This window comes from Myotis lucifugus, unplaced genomic scaffold (assembly GCF_000147115.1).
Source record: "Myotis lucifugus unplaced genomic scaffold, Myoluc2.0 scaffold_658, whole genome shotgun sequence".
NCBI lineage: Eukaryota > Metazoa > Chordata > Mammalia > Chiroptera > Vespertilionidae > Myotis > Myotis lucifugus.
The window spans coordinates 64,492-78,464 of record NW_005871706.1 but is presented as its reverse complement, the minus strand read 5'-3'; the positions used below and the strand labels follow the sequence as shown (position 1 = coordinate 78,464).

Genomic DNA, 13,973 nt, shown 5'->3' with positions numbered 1-13,973 from the left:
AAGGAGTTTTACGGACTCACATATTGGTTTAATCTTCAGTTTCATTTGCTTTGCTTATAATCCTATATAATAAAGAGCTAATATGCAAATGGTCATCATGCCCTCACGCCATAACGGCTCAGACACAACACTGGGGAGAAAGGAATGGGGACCAGCCAGGCACAAATGAGCTCGCAAGAAAGGAATGGAGATCAGCCAGGCTGTGGCCCGGGAGAAGGACAAGCCGCCCGCTCCACGGTCCCGGGCATCTGCGGCTGCGGCCAAGGCGAAGCCGCGCGCCCACAGTCCTCTGAGGCTGCGGCCAGTCCTGGCAAAGCCGGGCCCGATTCCTGGGTGCCTGCAGCCAGCCAGAGGGAGGGAAGCCTGGGTCCCGGGTGCCTGCGACCAGCTGGAGAAGGGAAGGGTGCCTGCGACCAGCTGGAGAAGGGAATCCTGGGTTCCAGGTGCAGGGCGAGGCAGAGGCAGTTAGGGGCGATCAGGCCAGCAGGGGAGCAGTTAGGGGCGATCAGGCAGGCAGAGGTGGTTAGGGGTGATCAGGCAGGCAGGCAGGCGAGCAGTTAGGAGCCACTGGTCCCGGATTGCAAGAGGCAGTCAGACATCCCCCGAGAGGTCCCGGATTGGAGAGGGTGCAGGCCCCCCCCCCCCCTGCACAAATTTCGTGCACTGGGCCTCTAGTTTTATTAATAAAACTTGAAATATGAAAACAAATTGGAATTTACTATTACTTTTAATGGTACATTACTAATAGTAAGTTGAATTAATAGCTTCTGTGTTTTGAAAGGAGAAATCAGTGACAAACGGGGGTTCTTCACAATGGCCTGTTTACCTGTCACACCTGTAGCCCAGGCAGCCGTCAGCCTGCGCCACAGCAGGTTACAGAGCAGGTTTCACGAGCTGTCTGGAGAAGTGGGAGATCCAGCCGTTAGGAAAAGCTCCAGCCGGCTGCAGAGTGAGGTCCTGTGTTCAGAGGACCCTCCCGGAGCGAGGGCTGCCGCAGACTCGGCCCGCACAGCGTTCCCCCAGTGAGCTCGGCGCCCTCGGAGTGCTGCTGAAGGAGAAGGGCAGGTGCACCAGAACTTCTGAATTCTTCTCTCCCAAGGCTCCTGGCCCAGGGCAGCTTTTGTGTGGGGAGAGCTTTTCCAAAGGCTCCTTAAATCTCGGCCTTTCTGATCTGGGTTTGGTATCCTAGTCGGTCCCTCCATAATCTAAGCACAGCTCACCTTTCCGGACAGGTCCCTGGTTGCACGTGGATTGCTGGGTTCTCTCCTCTCCTTTGCTTAGACTATCCACTGCCAGAAACAAGAAGTAACACCTTTCAATGTTCACAACACCAAGTCATACCTGCTTTTCCGTCTCAGCACCAAAACTACTTCTCTAGGAGAGAATTTCAAACCAGGACACTGACTAAAATTTTAAAAAATACATATTTTTATTGATTTCAGAGAGGTAGGGAGAGGGAGAGAGAGATAGAAACCTCAGTGATGAGAGAGAATCATGGATCGGCTGCCTCCTGCACGCCCCACACGGGATCGAGCCTGCAACCCGGGCCTGTGCCCTGACCGGGAATTGAAACGTGACCTCCTGGTTCATAGGTCGACCATGCCGGCTGGGCCAGGACATTGATTTTATTTGTACTATATACAAGGTTCCTGACACACTCATCCATTGGCCCGATACTTCCCGAGTGATGAGATGCTAGTTAGCAAACAGCAGAAGGTCAGTCACTCCCAGAATCTGTTTTTGTCCATGTCTGAGTGGAGGAGGAGAAGGTAACGACACAGCAGCACCTTGTGGCATCGCCTGTGTCTGACACTGTCAGCCTGTCACGTGTGACGGGTTTGATCACACCGCAACCTGTGAAGTGGGTACTGTTCCTGTCCTCAGTCTACAGTTGAGGAAACAGGCCCACGGAGGCAGCAGCTACCTGCCCCAAGGTCCCAGGCTGGCCCCGCTGCCCTCGCTGTGCCCACGGTGGCGAAGAGCAGCAGCAGAGAAGGAGACGGGGGGGCCAGAGCAGCGGGTGCTGGTGGGGCTGGACGAGGGAGCATTTGACCAGAGACCTGAAGTGAGGTGACGAGCCCTGAGACTCTGGCCGGGGACTGAAGAGGTCAAAGCTATTTTATTTTATTTTATTTTTTTAAAATATATTTTATTGATTTTTTACAGAGAGGAAGGGAGAGAGATAGAGAGTCAGAAACATCGATGAGAGAGAAACATCGATCAGCTGCCTCCTGCACATCTCCCACTGGGGATGTGCCCGCAACCCAGGTACATGCCCTTGACCGGAATCGAACCTGGGACCCTTCAGTCCGCAGGCCGACGCTCTATCCACTGAGCCAAACCGATTAGGGCTCAAAGCTATTTTAATATCAAGACATTGACTTGCCTTCCCTCATCCTCACGAGAGCTCGGTGGTTTCCTGGAGGCTGCCTGGCGTGTGCGGCACGGCCACAGGAGGCACGATGGGGACCAGCTGGCTCCTATGAAGCCGGACAGTGAGCGAAAACTCAGGATGGAAGTGGTGCCGCTCTTCTTAGCAAGCTTTGTTTTTGAAAATGCAGTTTTCATGAAAATGGTACTTATGCTAACTTATAATGGGTTTTTTGTTTTTTAAATGCATTCATAAATATTAAAACTGATCTTGGTTCTAATTTCCAATACAGTAAATTCTGATAAGTAGGTAGTTAGATAAATTAGATAGATAGGTAGATCCCACATAAACAAATGCTGTGAGGACCTTTTTGGTGAGGCTGGTTCTGGGTGCACAAATTTGAGGATACCGTTTAGATTAGATCTGTCAGGAGGGCAAGAATGCGCTTGGTCACTTGTCTCTTGTAATAAGTCCCGGTGAGCAGCAAAGGTGACGAGAAGCAGCTGCGTCTGCATTTTGTGTGCAGAGTTTTTAATGCGGTAAAATGTAGAACCATTTTAAGTGTACAGATCAGTCATGTTAAGTATACTCGTTCATATTGTTGTGCAACCTGTTCCAGAACACTTCTCATCTCGCAAAACTGCAACTCTGTACCCATTAGACTGGTCCTGTGGGTCTGCAGTGACCTTGAAAGTGAAGCAGAGGTTTGCTGTGGGTTGGATGTGGCGTGCATGAATGTTTGATGGGTGCGTCATTCATTGCAGAGCTGGCAGCTTGTTTCCCTCCCACACGCCGGTCGTGCACCGCGCTGGAGGGGCTGCAGGTGAGGCCCGGGTGCTTCTCACCGTCTCGCTCTCCTGTCGCTCCATAACAGTCATCACCCGCAGCAGAAAAGCAGCATCCCCTTATGGGATGTTGTATTCGACATGGTTAAACATTTAAATTTAATTTCAGATTGTCTGGATTGATTTGCACTCATGGGAAAGAGTCTGGGTAGTTCATTCAACAAATAGGCACTACCTATCCTAGCTAATAAAAGAGTAATATGTAAATTAACTGTCATTCCGCTACAAAGATGGTGGCGCCCATAGTGGCTGGGGCGGGACACTGGCGGCATCGCCCCGGCAACTCGAGCCCAGCATCCGTGCCCCGGCCACACAGAGGGAGGGGAGGGGCCTCAGGCCGGAGGCCAGGGTGAGGGACGCTGGCGTTGTTGCAGGCCGGGCTGAGGGACCACCCCCCCCCCCCCGAAAAATTTTTGGGCACTGGGCCTCTAGTTGGTCATGAAGTTCCATACCCTTCCTTTTAATCAGCTCAGCTAAATTGAGGAGTTCTATGGTTAATCGTATCCTGAGTTGTGATACATTACACCTGAGATATAAGGAGAGCTGGTAACACTCAAGGTGAAAGTAGAAAGACAATGAAAGAGTTCCAGTTATGAGGTGGAGCCCAAAATGTGATGGTGGTGCGAGCGCTCAGGGAGGAAGTGGTGGCCATGACCCGGACAAAGCCAGGCCCAGACAAAACAGGAGGGATCAGAACTAAAAACTGATGGGACCAGGTAAGCGCCTGCCAGACAGCACAGTTCTCCCTTAAAAACAAAAGTAGCAGTTACGGTGCCAGCCCCTCTTCCAGGTATGGCACCAGCCCTCTTGGGAGGGGGCGGGGCTGGCTTACAAACTAGGAAATGAGATTGAGCGGTTACTCGAGGCCACCCAGAGGTCAGGTACACCTGCTCAAGGTCACTCAGTAAAGGTAGAGGACGCTGGAATCTGACCCCACATCAGCCTGACTCCAAAGTGGGTTATTTATTCTTAATTAGTTTTCAGTCAACTATTTCAGGAATTCGCATTTTATTTTATTTTAATACCTTGGATTTGTAATTTTATATTCTTAAGTCTTGTCTATTTTGTGTCTTTGTAATGCTAATTTTAAATAGGTAATATTGTATTGTCATAAAGAAATAACACTTTTCTTTGTCACTATTCTGTAATAGGCCCCAAACAGTTTGAGTTTGTCTACTGGCCATCAGTCTTTCTTTTTTAATTTGTAGAGCAGAATCTGGTTACTTCCTGGACTCATATAGTTTCTCCATTACTCACTCTGGAATTTAGAAATTCATGATATTTGGGTCTTGATACCAAACTCTGCAACAAAAAATGCAAGTGTTGCCTTCCAGACCAATGAGAGTCTTATTGTTCAGACATAATAGATGTGTCTTCGAAAGCAGTTGAGTTTAAAATACTCATTCTAGCCCTGGCCGGTGTGGTTCAGTGGGTTGGGTGTTGTCCTGTGCACCGAAAGGTTGCCGGCTCCGTTCCTGGTCAGGGTATGTGCCGGCTGTGGGCTCGATCCCCAGTGGGGGGCATGCAGGAGGAAGCCAGTCCCCACCTCCCCCTCACATCAATGTTTCTCTCGCTTCCTCCCTCTCTCTCTCAAAATCAATTTAAAAAATCTTTTTAAAAAAAGTGATGGTGTTCTAACCTGCCTATTTCCTTTCCTTTTTAAACACAGCTAACAAGCACAAGCCCTGGCTCGAGCCCACCTATCACGGCATAGTGACCGAAAACGACAACGCGGTGCTCCTCGACCCCCCGCTGATCGCCCTGGACAAGGACGCCCCTCTGCGCTTCGCAGGTAGGAGCGTGGTTTTGTTCGCTGTTGATGCACCGGGACTGGGGGCGATGCACTGGGAATGTTTCTCACCCTTTCTTAAAGTGTCCGATGGCCGAGGGTGGTTTGTGGCTCCCGGGTACCATCCTTTTTCCTGTTACTTTAAAAAGTCGGGGCACCTGACCAAAAAGCCTGTACATGTGGTTGAAAAGCACAGTATTACATCGCATTATTCTAGTCCTTGTCTTGATATCATCAGACAGATAACACCTAGGCCAGTGTGTCTCAAAAAATCGTCCACACAGCGCACCTGAGGGTCGTGTTAAAATGCAGATTTGGATCCAGAGGGTCTGGGGGACCTGAGATTCTGCCCTTCTGACCTGCTCACAGGTGCTGCAGGTCCGCCAGCGCCAAGGATCTGGGGAACTGCAGCTCAAGGTCCTCTCGCACCTCCTCGGTTTCAGTTACCCGAAAAGATTTATTCGAAAACGTCAGGCAATCTTTGTAGAGGAATCCTGTGGCTCAGATTTTACTTTCAATAAATTTTTAAAGTGGAGGCATTTCATAAGGCTGTAACCTGACCACAGCGGCAGATCTGGGACCGCTTGGAGACTGGCTGTTCTGCTGACATGTAATAGCACTTTGCACTTCAGAGCGTTTCTTGCTTGAGCCGCGTGTCCATAGTAACTTCCCCGACTGACGTGAGTTGTGCCACGTCACCCTCGCCTTGCCTCAGGGTCACAGTGAATTTTAAAAGAGTAGTTGTTGCGTGGCATTTTTTTCCAGGTCCAAATTTCTCGTGTTAGTGTGTGCTGTTTGCCTGGGGACCAGTATGAAGGATTCCGTTACCTTGTATAGATCAGGGGGTACGTTACTGTATTTCACAGTGTGTACACTGAGGAAAGTGGGTGTGTTTCTGAAGAGCTATTTAAACCAGTGGTCGCCAACCAGTGGTCCACGGACCACTGGTGGTCTGTGAGGTCTGAAAGGTTGGCGACCGCTGATTTAAACAATAAATTTGTTCTTCATTCCCTTCAAGTGCCACAGCCCATGTTCAGGAAAGTAACCTGAGAACCAGCTGTGCTGTGTGTCCGCGGTGGACACAGACCTTCCCAGTAGTGTTGCTTGTTGATTGGTTTTTAGAGAGAAATCCGATTGGATGGACAGGAGAGGACGCGCTCAGTGCCGTGAATCCATACACAGTGCTTGTGCAGCAGCTGAGATGATTTTCGCCTGCTCCTTCCTTCCCCCGAATTTGTCATCATTTTTAGCATTGCACATCGGCGTGCTCTGGAACGAATAGATTTTGAGTGTTTGTGTGTATATACTTGTACACGAAGCCTCTGCAGCCACATTTAGTTATTGCACATGCTCCTCTGTGTGAATAACTTGAGTAGATTATCTAGTTTATGCTTTTGAGCATACTTACACATTCCTGACTTTCCCTGCATCCTAAGAAGTGATTGGGCCTCTACTCTGCAGTGTCAGCTGTTTACGGTCCTATGGTCTGTACCTAGACCAGCGACTGGCACTAGTTGGCACTCCATAAATATTGTAGGAGGAATGACCGAGTTTGCACAAGATCACAGCTCGTAAGTGATAGAGCCGCCTTCCCGCCAGGGGGTCCGACTCCAGCCTCCATTCGTAGGTTCACTGTGGGCTCTCACAACGTTCTCTGTAAAACATTGGAAACATCCAGGTTCACAGTCCCACCCCATCAGGAATGTGTGGGTAACCACCAGAGATTGCTTGTCTGTCCAACTTCTGAAGTAAGTCCATGGCTGATGTTGGCAGCTTAGTCACCAGCGTGCGTTGTAAATTGTCCCTCATCAGACCTTCGTATTGAATGCAGGTTCTTGCCCAGATTGCTTTCTTGGGGTGAAATAGGAGAGGAAAATCTTGGTATTTGTCAAGTAGTTTAGGAAATTAAAATGAGTTTCTTATTCAACCCCTTTTCCTTATTCTGCGAAAAGCCTGAGTAGAGGCGGGTGAGAAATTGTGTTGCCCATTTTGTGTACCTGATGGGGAGCTTGAGCCCCTCTCGCAGGCCACGTGGTCGCCTTTTTGACAGTTGTCCCTTCTTCACTGCCCACGTCAGAGGCTGGGTGCCCCCCTTGTCGTCCCCCTTTTCAGGCTCTTCCTTTTAGTAGGTGCTTTCACCCCAGCACCTTTTCCTGCTTTCCCACCGAGTACAGAGAGTTTGCAAGATTAGGCAAATAGTTGAGATAGAAATAGAATCCAAAAGAAATTTCAGGGCAAGAATGGGGATTTTATTTTTGTTGTTAGAACCAACTCAGGTGTGTGATCCTTTTCTCCGTATTCTTTATACTTTATGGGACTCGTTATACTTTATGTAAGGATGGCGATGGGGCCGACTCCTGCACAGCACCTCCCCCCAGCACTGCCTTGTTAACTGTGGCAGGAGGTGGGCGGGCGTTGTGTTTGCAGCAATGAGTTGGACATATTTGGTGAAGCCCCATGAAATTGCCATTTTTATATGTCGAAACTATCACAATACTTGAAAAAAATGGAAAACTGGAACTATCCTGTGGGTTAGCCTAATTACTCTAAGGCAGTAATTCGTTGAGTAGCGGATTTAAGTATCTGGATGTTAGGATGGAAACTTAAACAGTTACTGACTAGTGTGGACTCATTTTGGATGCAGTTGCCTCCAGGAAAGGTTGGTATCAATAATCATTAAATATTAAGTATTTATGCCAGGTCCTTGTAGAATATAAAGAAGCATAAAAGTTGGCCCTTCTTCTCAGAGCACCAGTGATTTAGGTCCCAGAAACTAGCCTGGACCAGTCACCAAAAATAGGCAGCAGCCTGGTGCCCAGCTGGAGAGCGTGGGCGCCAAGGCGGGTGGACAGGAGGGCGAGGGAGGAGTCGGGTTAGCAGGGATGTTGTAGTGGATGCTGCTCAGCGGGTGTCCCTTTGCCGGGACCAGGTCGGTGGGTCTTCAGTCCGTTACCCGCCTTCCCCGGCCAAGTGCATGCACGGCCCGGGCCAGGCTGACAGGTGCTCCCTCCTCGGAGAGCCACAGATGCTGATGCCGCTGAGGTTGCCAACGTTCCCTCTGTCCAGGCCAGCTTGCTCTAGGCCTGCTCAGGCCCCTGTTCCTGGTCTCGAGCGGCCTTGGTTTCTGCTGTTTCCAGGTCCCTTTCTCTGGCTTGCAGCCAATTCCGTGAGTTCGTGACGGCTTTTCAGTGAAGCCCCTTTTGCCTGAGTCAGCTGGGATGGATTTCTGTTGCTGCCGGCACTCAGGGCCTCCAGGAGGAGTGCGGCATAGGCGGGTGACCTGAGAGTTGGCGGGGGGACGACGGGCTAGGCTCTGGAGACACCCTCGCTCTCAGGGAAGAGCAGTGCAGTTTGGGGTTATACTCAGATTCGGAAGAAGACTCAGAGAATGCAAAGCCAGCCTGAAGCCCAGGTTTCTCGGAGGGCCGGACGAGGAAAGGGAGGGCTGACACTGTAAACAGGAACCCTGGACGCGACTTTGGATATCAAGAAGTCAAATCTGTACCCATTGTTACAGTTTTATGTTTGCTTTTTAAAAATTCTGTAGTAAAGTTCTTTTTGACTGTTTTAACCTTTTTTGTTGTTAATCCTCACTGAGAATATTTTTCATTGCTATTTAGAGAGAGTGGAAGGAAGGTAGGGGGGGAGAGAGAGAGAGAGAGAGAGACATCGATGAAAGAGACACATTGATTGGTTGCCTCCTGCACACACCCTGACCAGGGCTGGAGATTGAACCTGCAACCCGGGTACGCAAGCCCTTGATTGGGAATCAAACCCAAGATCCTTAGGTGTATGGTTTGATGCTCTAACAACTTAGCATACCGGCCAGGGTCCTTTTGACTGTTCATTGTTGTTTTTAATATATCTTTATTGATTTCAGAGAGGAAGGGAGAGGGAGAGAGAGATAGAAACGTCAGTGATGAGAGAGAATCATTGATCGGCTGCCTCCTGCACATCCCCCACCGGGGATGGAGTCCGCAACCCGGGCATGTGCCCTTGACTGGAATCAAACCCGGGACCTTTCAGTCCATAGGCCGATGCTCTATCCACTGAGCCAAACCAGCTAGGGCCCTTTTGACTGTTTTAGATGATCTTAGGGGAATGAGGGGGAGAGAGATGGGAAAGGTTTGGTCCATCCAAGGTTAGTATAGCTGGAAAGGTTGTCTGGAAACCTGGTGGGGTAGGGTTTCAGGTGGACTTACCTAGCAGAGCAGGTGCACATGGTCTGAATTGAGTGGGAAAGGGCCGGACAGAAAGAGAATAGACTGATAGGTGATTCTGAGAGGCCTTCCTTGCAGAGGTTGAGCGAAGGTGAGTCTAGGAGAGAGGACCAAGAATGCAAAGGGGTGGAGATGCACCATGCTGTAACTCCATGTAATCAATGCCGGTAACTGCATGTATGTAACTGTCCCGGTTGTGTAAATAACACAGCTGTGCATCAGGGATGGAGGAGAAGGGTGCCCATGACCAGGAATGGAACCTCTGACCCCTTCAGTGCGTGGGCCCAATAAAGCTTTGCTTACAGACACAGAAATGTGAATGTCATATAATTTTCATATAATATTTTAAAAGATAGAAACAATTGTTAGCACACAGGTTGTTCAGCAATGTGACACGGGTGGCTTTGGCCCAAGGCCATAGGTTGCCGACCGCCTGGGGCAGCACCATCCACATCCTCGGTGTCTGCATTCTCCATTCAGCAGTTACTAGGCACGTGCGGCTGTGGAAATGCGACCAGTACGAGGAAGAACTGAATTTTAATATTTAATTTTAACATGAATTTTAATTCAGTTTGACATAGCCCCATGGGGCTGGTGGCTACGGCACGGGCATTGGCCAGCACAGACCTAGAGAGACACTGTGTGGATGCAGCCGGAACCACAAACAGAATTATCCCTTGTAGCTCGTTCATGAACAGCAGAAACCGGCATTCTGGTGCAGTGCCAACGGGAACCGACTGGGAATAGCGAACCCTGCCGGGGCCTGCTTTGTGCCAGGCTGCGTTCTGCGCACTGTACCTGGGTGTGCTCACTGGTTCCCTCTTACGCGGCAGTGAATGAATGCACCGCAGCTGGGTGCGCCCTCCCGGATGAATGGATCTTAGACCAGTGATGGCGAACCTTTTGGGCTCGGCATGTCAGCATTTTGAAAAACCCTAACTTAACTCTGATGCCGTGTCACATAGAGAAATGTTTTGATATTTGCAACCATAGTAAAACAAAAACTTATATTTTTGATATTTATTTTATATATTTAAATGCCATTTAACAAAGAAAAATCAACCAAAAAAATGAGTGTCATATGTCCGCCGTCACTGTCTTAGACCCACAGGCTGAATGAGACAGCAGGCATTCTATACCATGTGATACCATTGTTCAAACCTCAAAAACAAGCAAAATGAAACAACACTATTCGGGGATATACAAACATATGGTACAACCATTTTGAAAAGCAAGGGGATTCAGACTGTGATGCCTTTGGGGGAGAACAGGTGCCCTGGGGAGGCCACAGTGAGTAGGGGGCAGCGGGGGCCCTGACCTCTCCCCTGCAGTGGTCCGGGGCGAGGTAAGCAGGGTGTATATGGGCTGATAGACTAGCGTTTCCCTCAGTAAGGACCATGGCCATTATAGCATCACCACCGTTCACATTGAATTGGTTTCAGTTCCCACTTAAGCATATGTTCCATTCAAAGAGGTGTTTATATTTGTTGCCTTAGTTGCATTAGAACAAGCTTAGATTAGAAAGCATTGTTATTTATTCAGCTCATAAACAAAGGATTGAGCATAAAACCCATTGCTCCAACTGATTGTTTCATTTAATCTAATGATGAACTGAATGTTACCAGACTCAAACCACAAGAACTTACATTGAAAGGAGAAGCTGAAAACTGGAAAGAACAAATAAGGGTGCGTCTAAACTGTTGTGATGTCTGACGCACCTGAGGGTGTTAGGAAGCTGCGGCTGTGCTATTTCATGGGTAATTAGTGCAATTTCACAAATTACACAGGAGTCCCTGGTAAGTAGGATTCAAAGAGACACGTTGTTACTGAAGGTCCAGTTTTGCTATAGCAATTCTGCTGAGCTGATTGTTAAATTGTGTCAAGCTTTTCTGTGTAATATGTGCATCTTTGACTTTTTTCCTTATTGTTCCGTCTTCATTCTTTCCTGTATGACTGACATGGGTTTATCTTTTCTCCCTTCAGAGAGTTTTGAGGTGACAGTCACCAAAGAAGGTGATAAAGGGTTCTTTCTATCCCTCTTATGAATATTAACCCACTAACTTTGTTTATAAAATTGGGAATCAGCCCTTAAACAGAAGAAGCTGTGATGCTTTTTTATCCCTTTTATTCTATTTTGTTTCTATTTTTAAATATATTGATGGAAACTGTATGTAACCAAACCCTGGGTTAGAAATATCTGGAAATCAGACATCCATTTGAACTATATGGATAATACTGCACATTTTTTCCTAAATTGAACTTAAGAGATTCACTTTGTAACCATTTTCTATTGGTTGTAATTTTGGAAGAGGTCCGTCTTATTTTTATGTGAAATACATTTTGTGAAGTTTTACTTGTACATTAGAACGTTTCTATTTGTTCTCCCATGGGCAAGAGGGGAAACGTAGATTTTAACTCCTCATTAAGCTGGTAAGCCAACTAGAAGAATTTCAGTTCCCAGGTAGGCTTCCTTTTCAGGTCTGATAGGATATAGTCCAAAACAAGGGCCAGTCTCGCAGGTCTCTCCCCACGGCGGGCACTGCATCGCACTGGTAGACGCTAGCTGTTGAAATGGATGCCTGAAAAGTTGGTATTTCTACCTTTCTCATTCAGTAGTTTGCTTTGATTCCCTAATTTTAGCCAGGCTCATTGCACAGGAAGACTTGTTTCTTCTGACTTTTTTTTTTTTTTTTTTTTTTACAGACTTTCTGTAATTATGGTGCTGAACCTATATCTCACGCTTCTTCCTCTCTCAACACTTGACTGTGTGTTTTAGCCTTCTCTCTGGTCCAAACCAAAATAGCTGCCCAGCTGTCCCCTGCAGCCTGGGCAGTTTCTGGTGTTATCAGGCCTTGGCAGTCTGCTAATGAGACCACTTTGCCCTGGAGCTGTCCTAAGTACTCCTGTGAAATGCCTGTCTATATTTTCTCTCTCTCTCTTGTATTCCTGCATGAATGGATGCAAAGTTAAATGAGTTGCTTGGAAAGCCAGAACCTGCTTCTTTGTACTAAAGCCCAGAACTCACCCTGTCGCCAAGCACAGCGCCCTGCTTCCCCACAGACCCTCTCAACCCCTGGCTGCCATGTGGTCATGGATTTTCTTTGGGGGAGGAGGGGTCTGACCGCAGCCGGTTCAGTGGCAGCGATTCTAACCGGCGCTGCTTTGACTCCCCAGGTGAGATTTGTGGATTTAAAATTCACGGGCAGAATGTGCCCTTTGACGCAGTGGTGGTGGATAAGTCCACGGGCGAGGGACTGATTCGCTCAAAAGAGAAACTAGACTGTGAGCTGCAGAAAGACTACACGTTCACCATCCAGGCCTACGACTGCGGGAGGGGGCCCGATGGCAGCGCCAACGCCAAGAAGTCTCACAAGTAAGTAGCCGGGCAGGGAGCGTGAGGACAGCAGTGACCTTACTCTCCTGCCCCAGGACTCCGGTGCTTGTGAAATAGGAGGGAGTGCCAGGTGTCCATCGGGACATAGCAGTTAGAGCAGAGACCCTTGTAGACGGCTCCAGCAAGGGCCTGGACTGTAGTCGTTGTAAATGAATGAATAACTTAGTAGAGAAACCAAGGCCCTACAGAGAAAATACGAAAGCCCACTCGTTCCCCTAGGAAGAGGTTTGCAGGTATGTGTGTCTTTTGTCTGTAAGTTCTGAGGGCGTGAAATTCATTCGAGCTGAGGAGAGAAAGCCAGCTGGTGGGGTCTGCCCTGGGAGTGAGCACGGCCTCCCTGCCAGCCGAGGGCCGCCCTCTAGTGGAGAGGGCTCTGGGCAAGACATGGAGTTAGACTCTTGTCTTCCTGCCTGGCCCCTGTGGCTCAGCGGTTGAGTGTTCGACCCAGGAACGAAGAGGTCACAGTTCAATTCCCGGTCAAGGGCGTGCAGGAGGCAGCTGATCAATGATGTTTCTATCGCTCTATCCCTATCTCTTCCGCTCTTTCTAAAAATCAATAAAAATATAAAATAAACAAAAAAAGAATCTAGTCTTTCCTCTGCCACTTACCTGCCCTTTGGCATTGGGCAGATTTAGTTTTGTTAAGTCTCAGTTTCTACTCAGGACGTGGATTGAGGAAAGAGGGCACGTGGCTGACATGATGTCACATAACTGTTGTGAGGGTCAGCATGGTGGATGGGTGGCATCGAGGTGTAGAGGGTCTTGGTGAATAGTGCGGGTGCTGAGTGCAGAGTTTGTCTGGTTCAGGATATGCCCTGATCCAAAGCCCTGAGGCCCGCAGTTTTCTGTCTGGGGAGCCTGCTCTGACGATGCCTTCGTTTTCTCATCCCCGAGCTGGGGAGATGGAAGCTGGCAGCACAGGGTTCGCCAGGAAGGGCAGCACTGGGGTCACCTTGAGGTCCCTCATTTGCTAGATCAACGGCAGGTGGGGTCCCAACCACGGGTTACTAATGGACTCTATTCCTTGGAAGCAGGACCAGCCTTGTTTTAATGCTCACCGTAACCCTTCTTCCATCTGTTTCTTAGCCCTTCTTCCTTTGGCTCTAGTTGTTTCTGAATTTTGAAAAAAAATATTTTTAACTTTGTGTTAACAGAGCTAACAGATATCTGGTATAGTTTATCTCCCTTTTACATGCTCTGTCCCACATCGTGAAAGAAAATCCCAGTGTTACTGTCTTTTTTGTTTTTTTAATCCTCACCCGAGGGTATGTTTTTAATGATTTTTAGAGAGAGGAAGGGGGAGAAAGAGAGAAACATCAATCGGTTGCCTCCTGTACTCACCCAAGCTGGGGAT

The 13,973-nt window shown here is 48.5% G+C and overlaps 1 protein-coding gene across 5 annotated transcripts in view; it reads left to right on the top strand.

Moving 5' to 3' along the window:
- The window catches only part of CLSTN1 (calsyntenin 1), a 107,912-nt gene that overhangs the window by 76,842 nt on the left and 17,097 nt on the right, over window positions 1-13,973 (top strand). For 3 of the 5 annotated variants that reach the window (XM_023746353.1, XM_023746356.1, XM_023746354.1), the window contains 3 exons: window positions 4,886-5,008; window positions 11,209-11,238; window positions 12,400-12,598. In XM_023746353.1, the coding sequence (XP_023602121.1) occupies window positions 4,886-5,008; window positions 11,209-11,238; window positions 12,400-12,598 (352 nt within the window). Of the gene's footprint in view, window positions 1-3,091; window positions 3,195-4,885; window positions 5,009-11,208; window positions 11,239-12,399; window positions 12,599-13,973 lie in introns of those variants that run through there. The other 2 variants (XM_023746357.1, XM_023746355.1) reach the window with 2 other exon arrangements.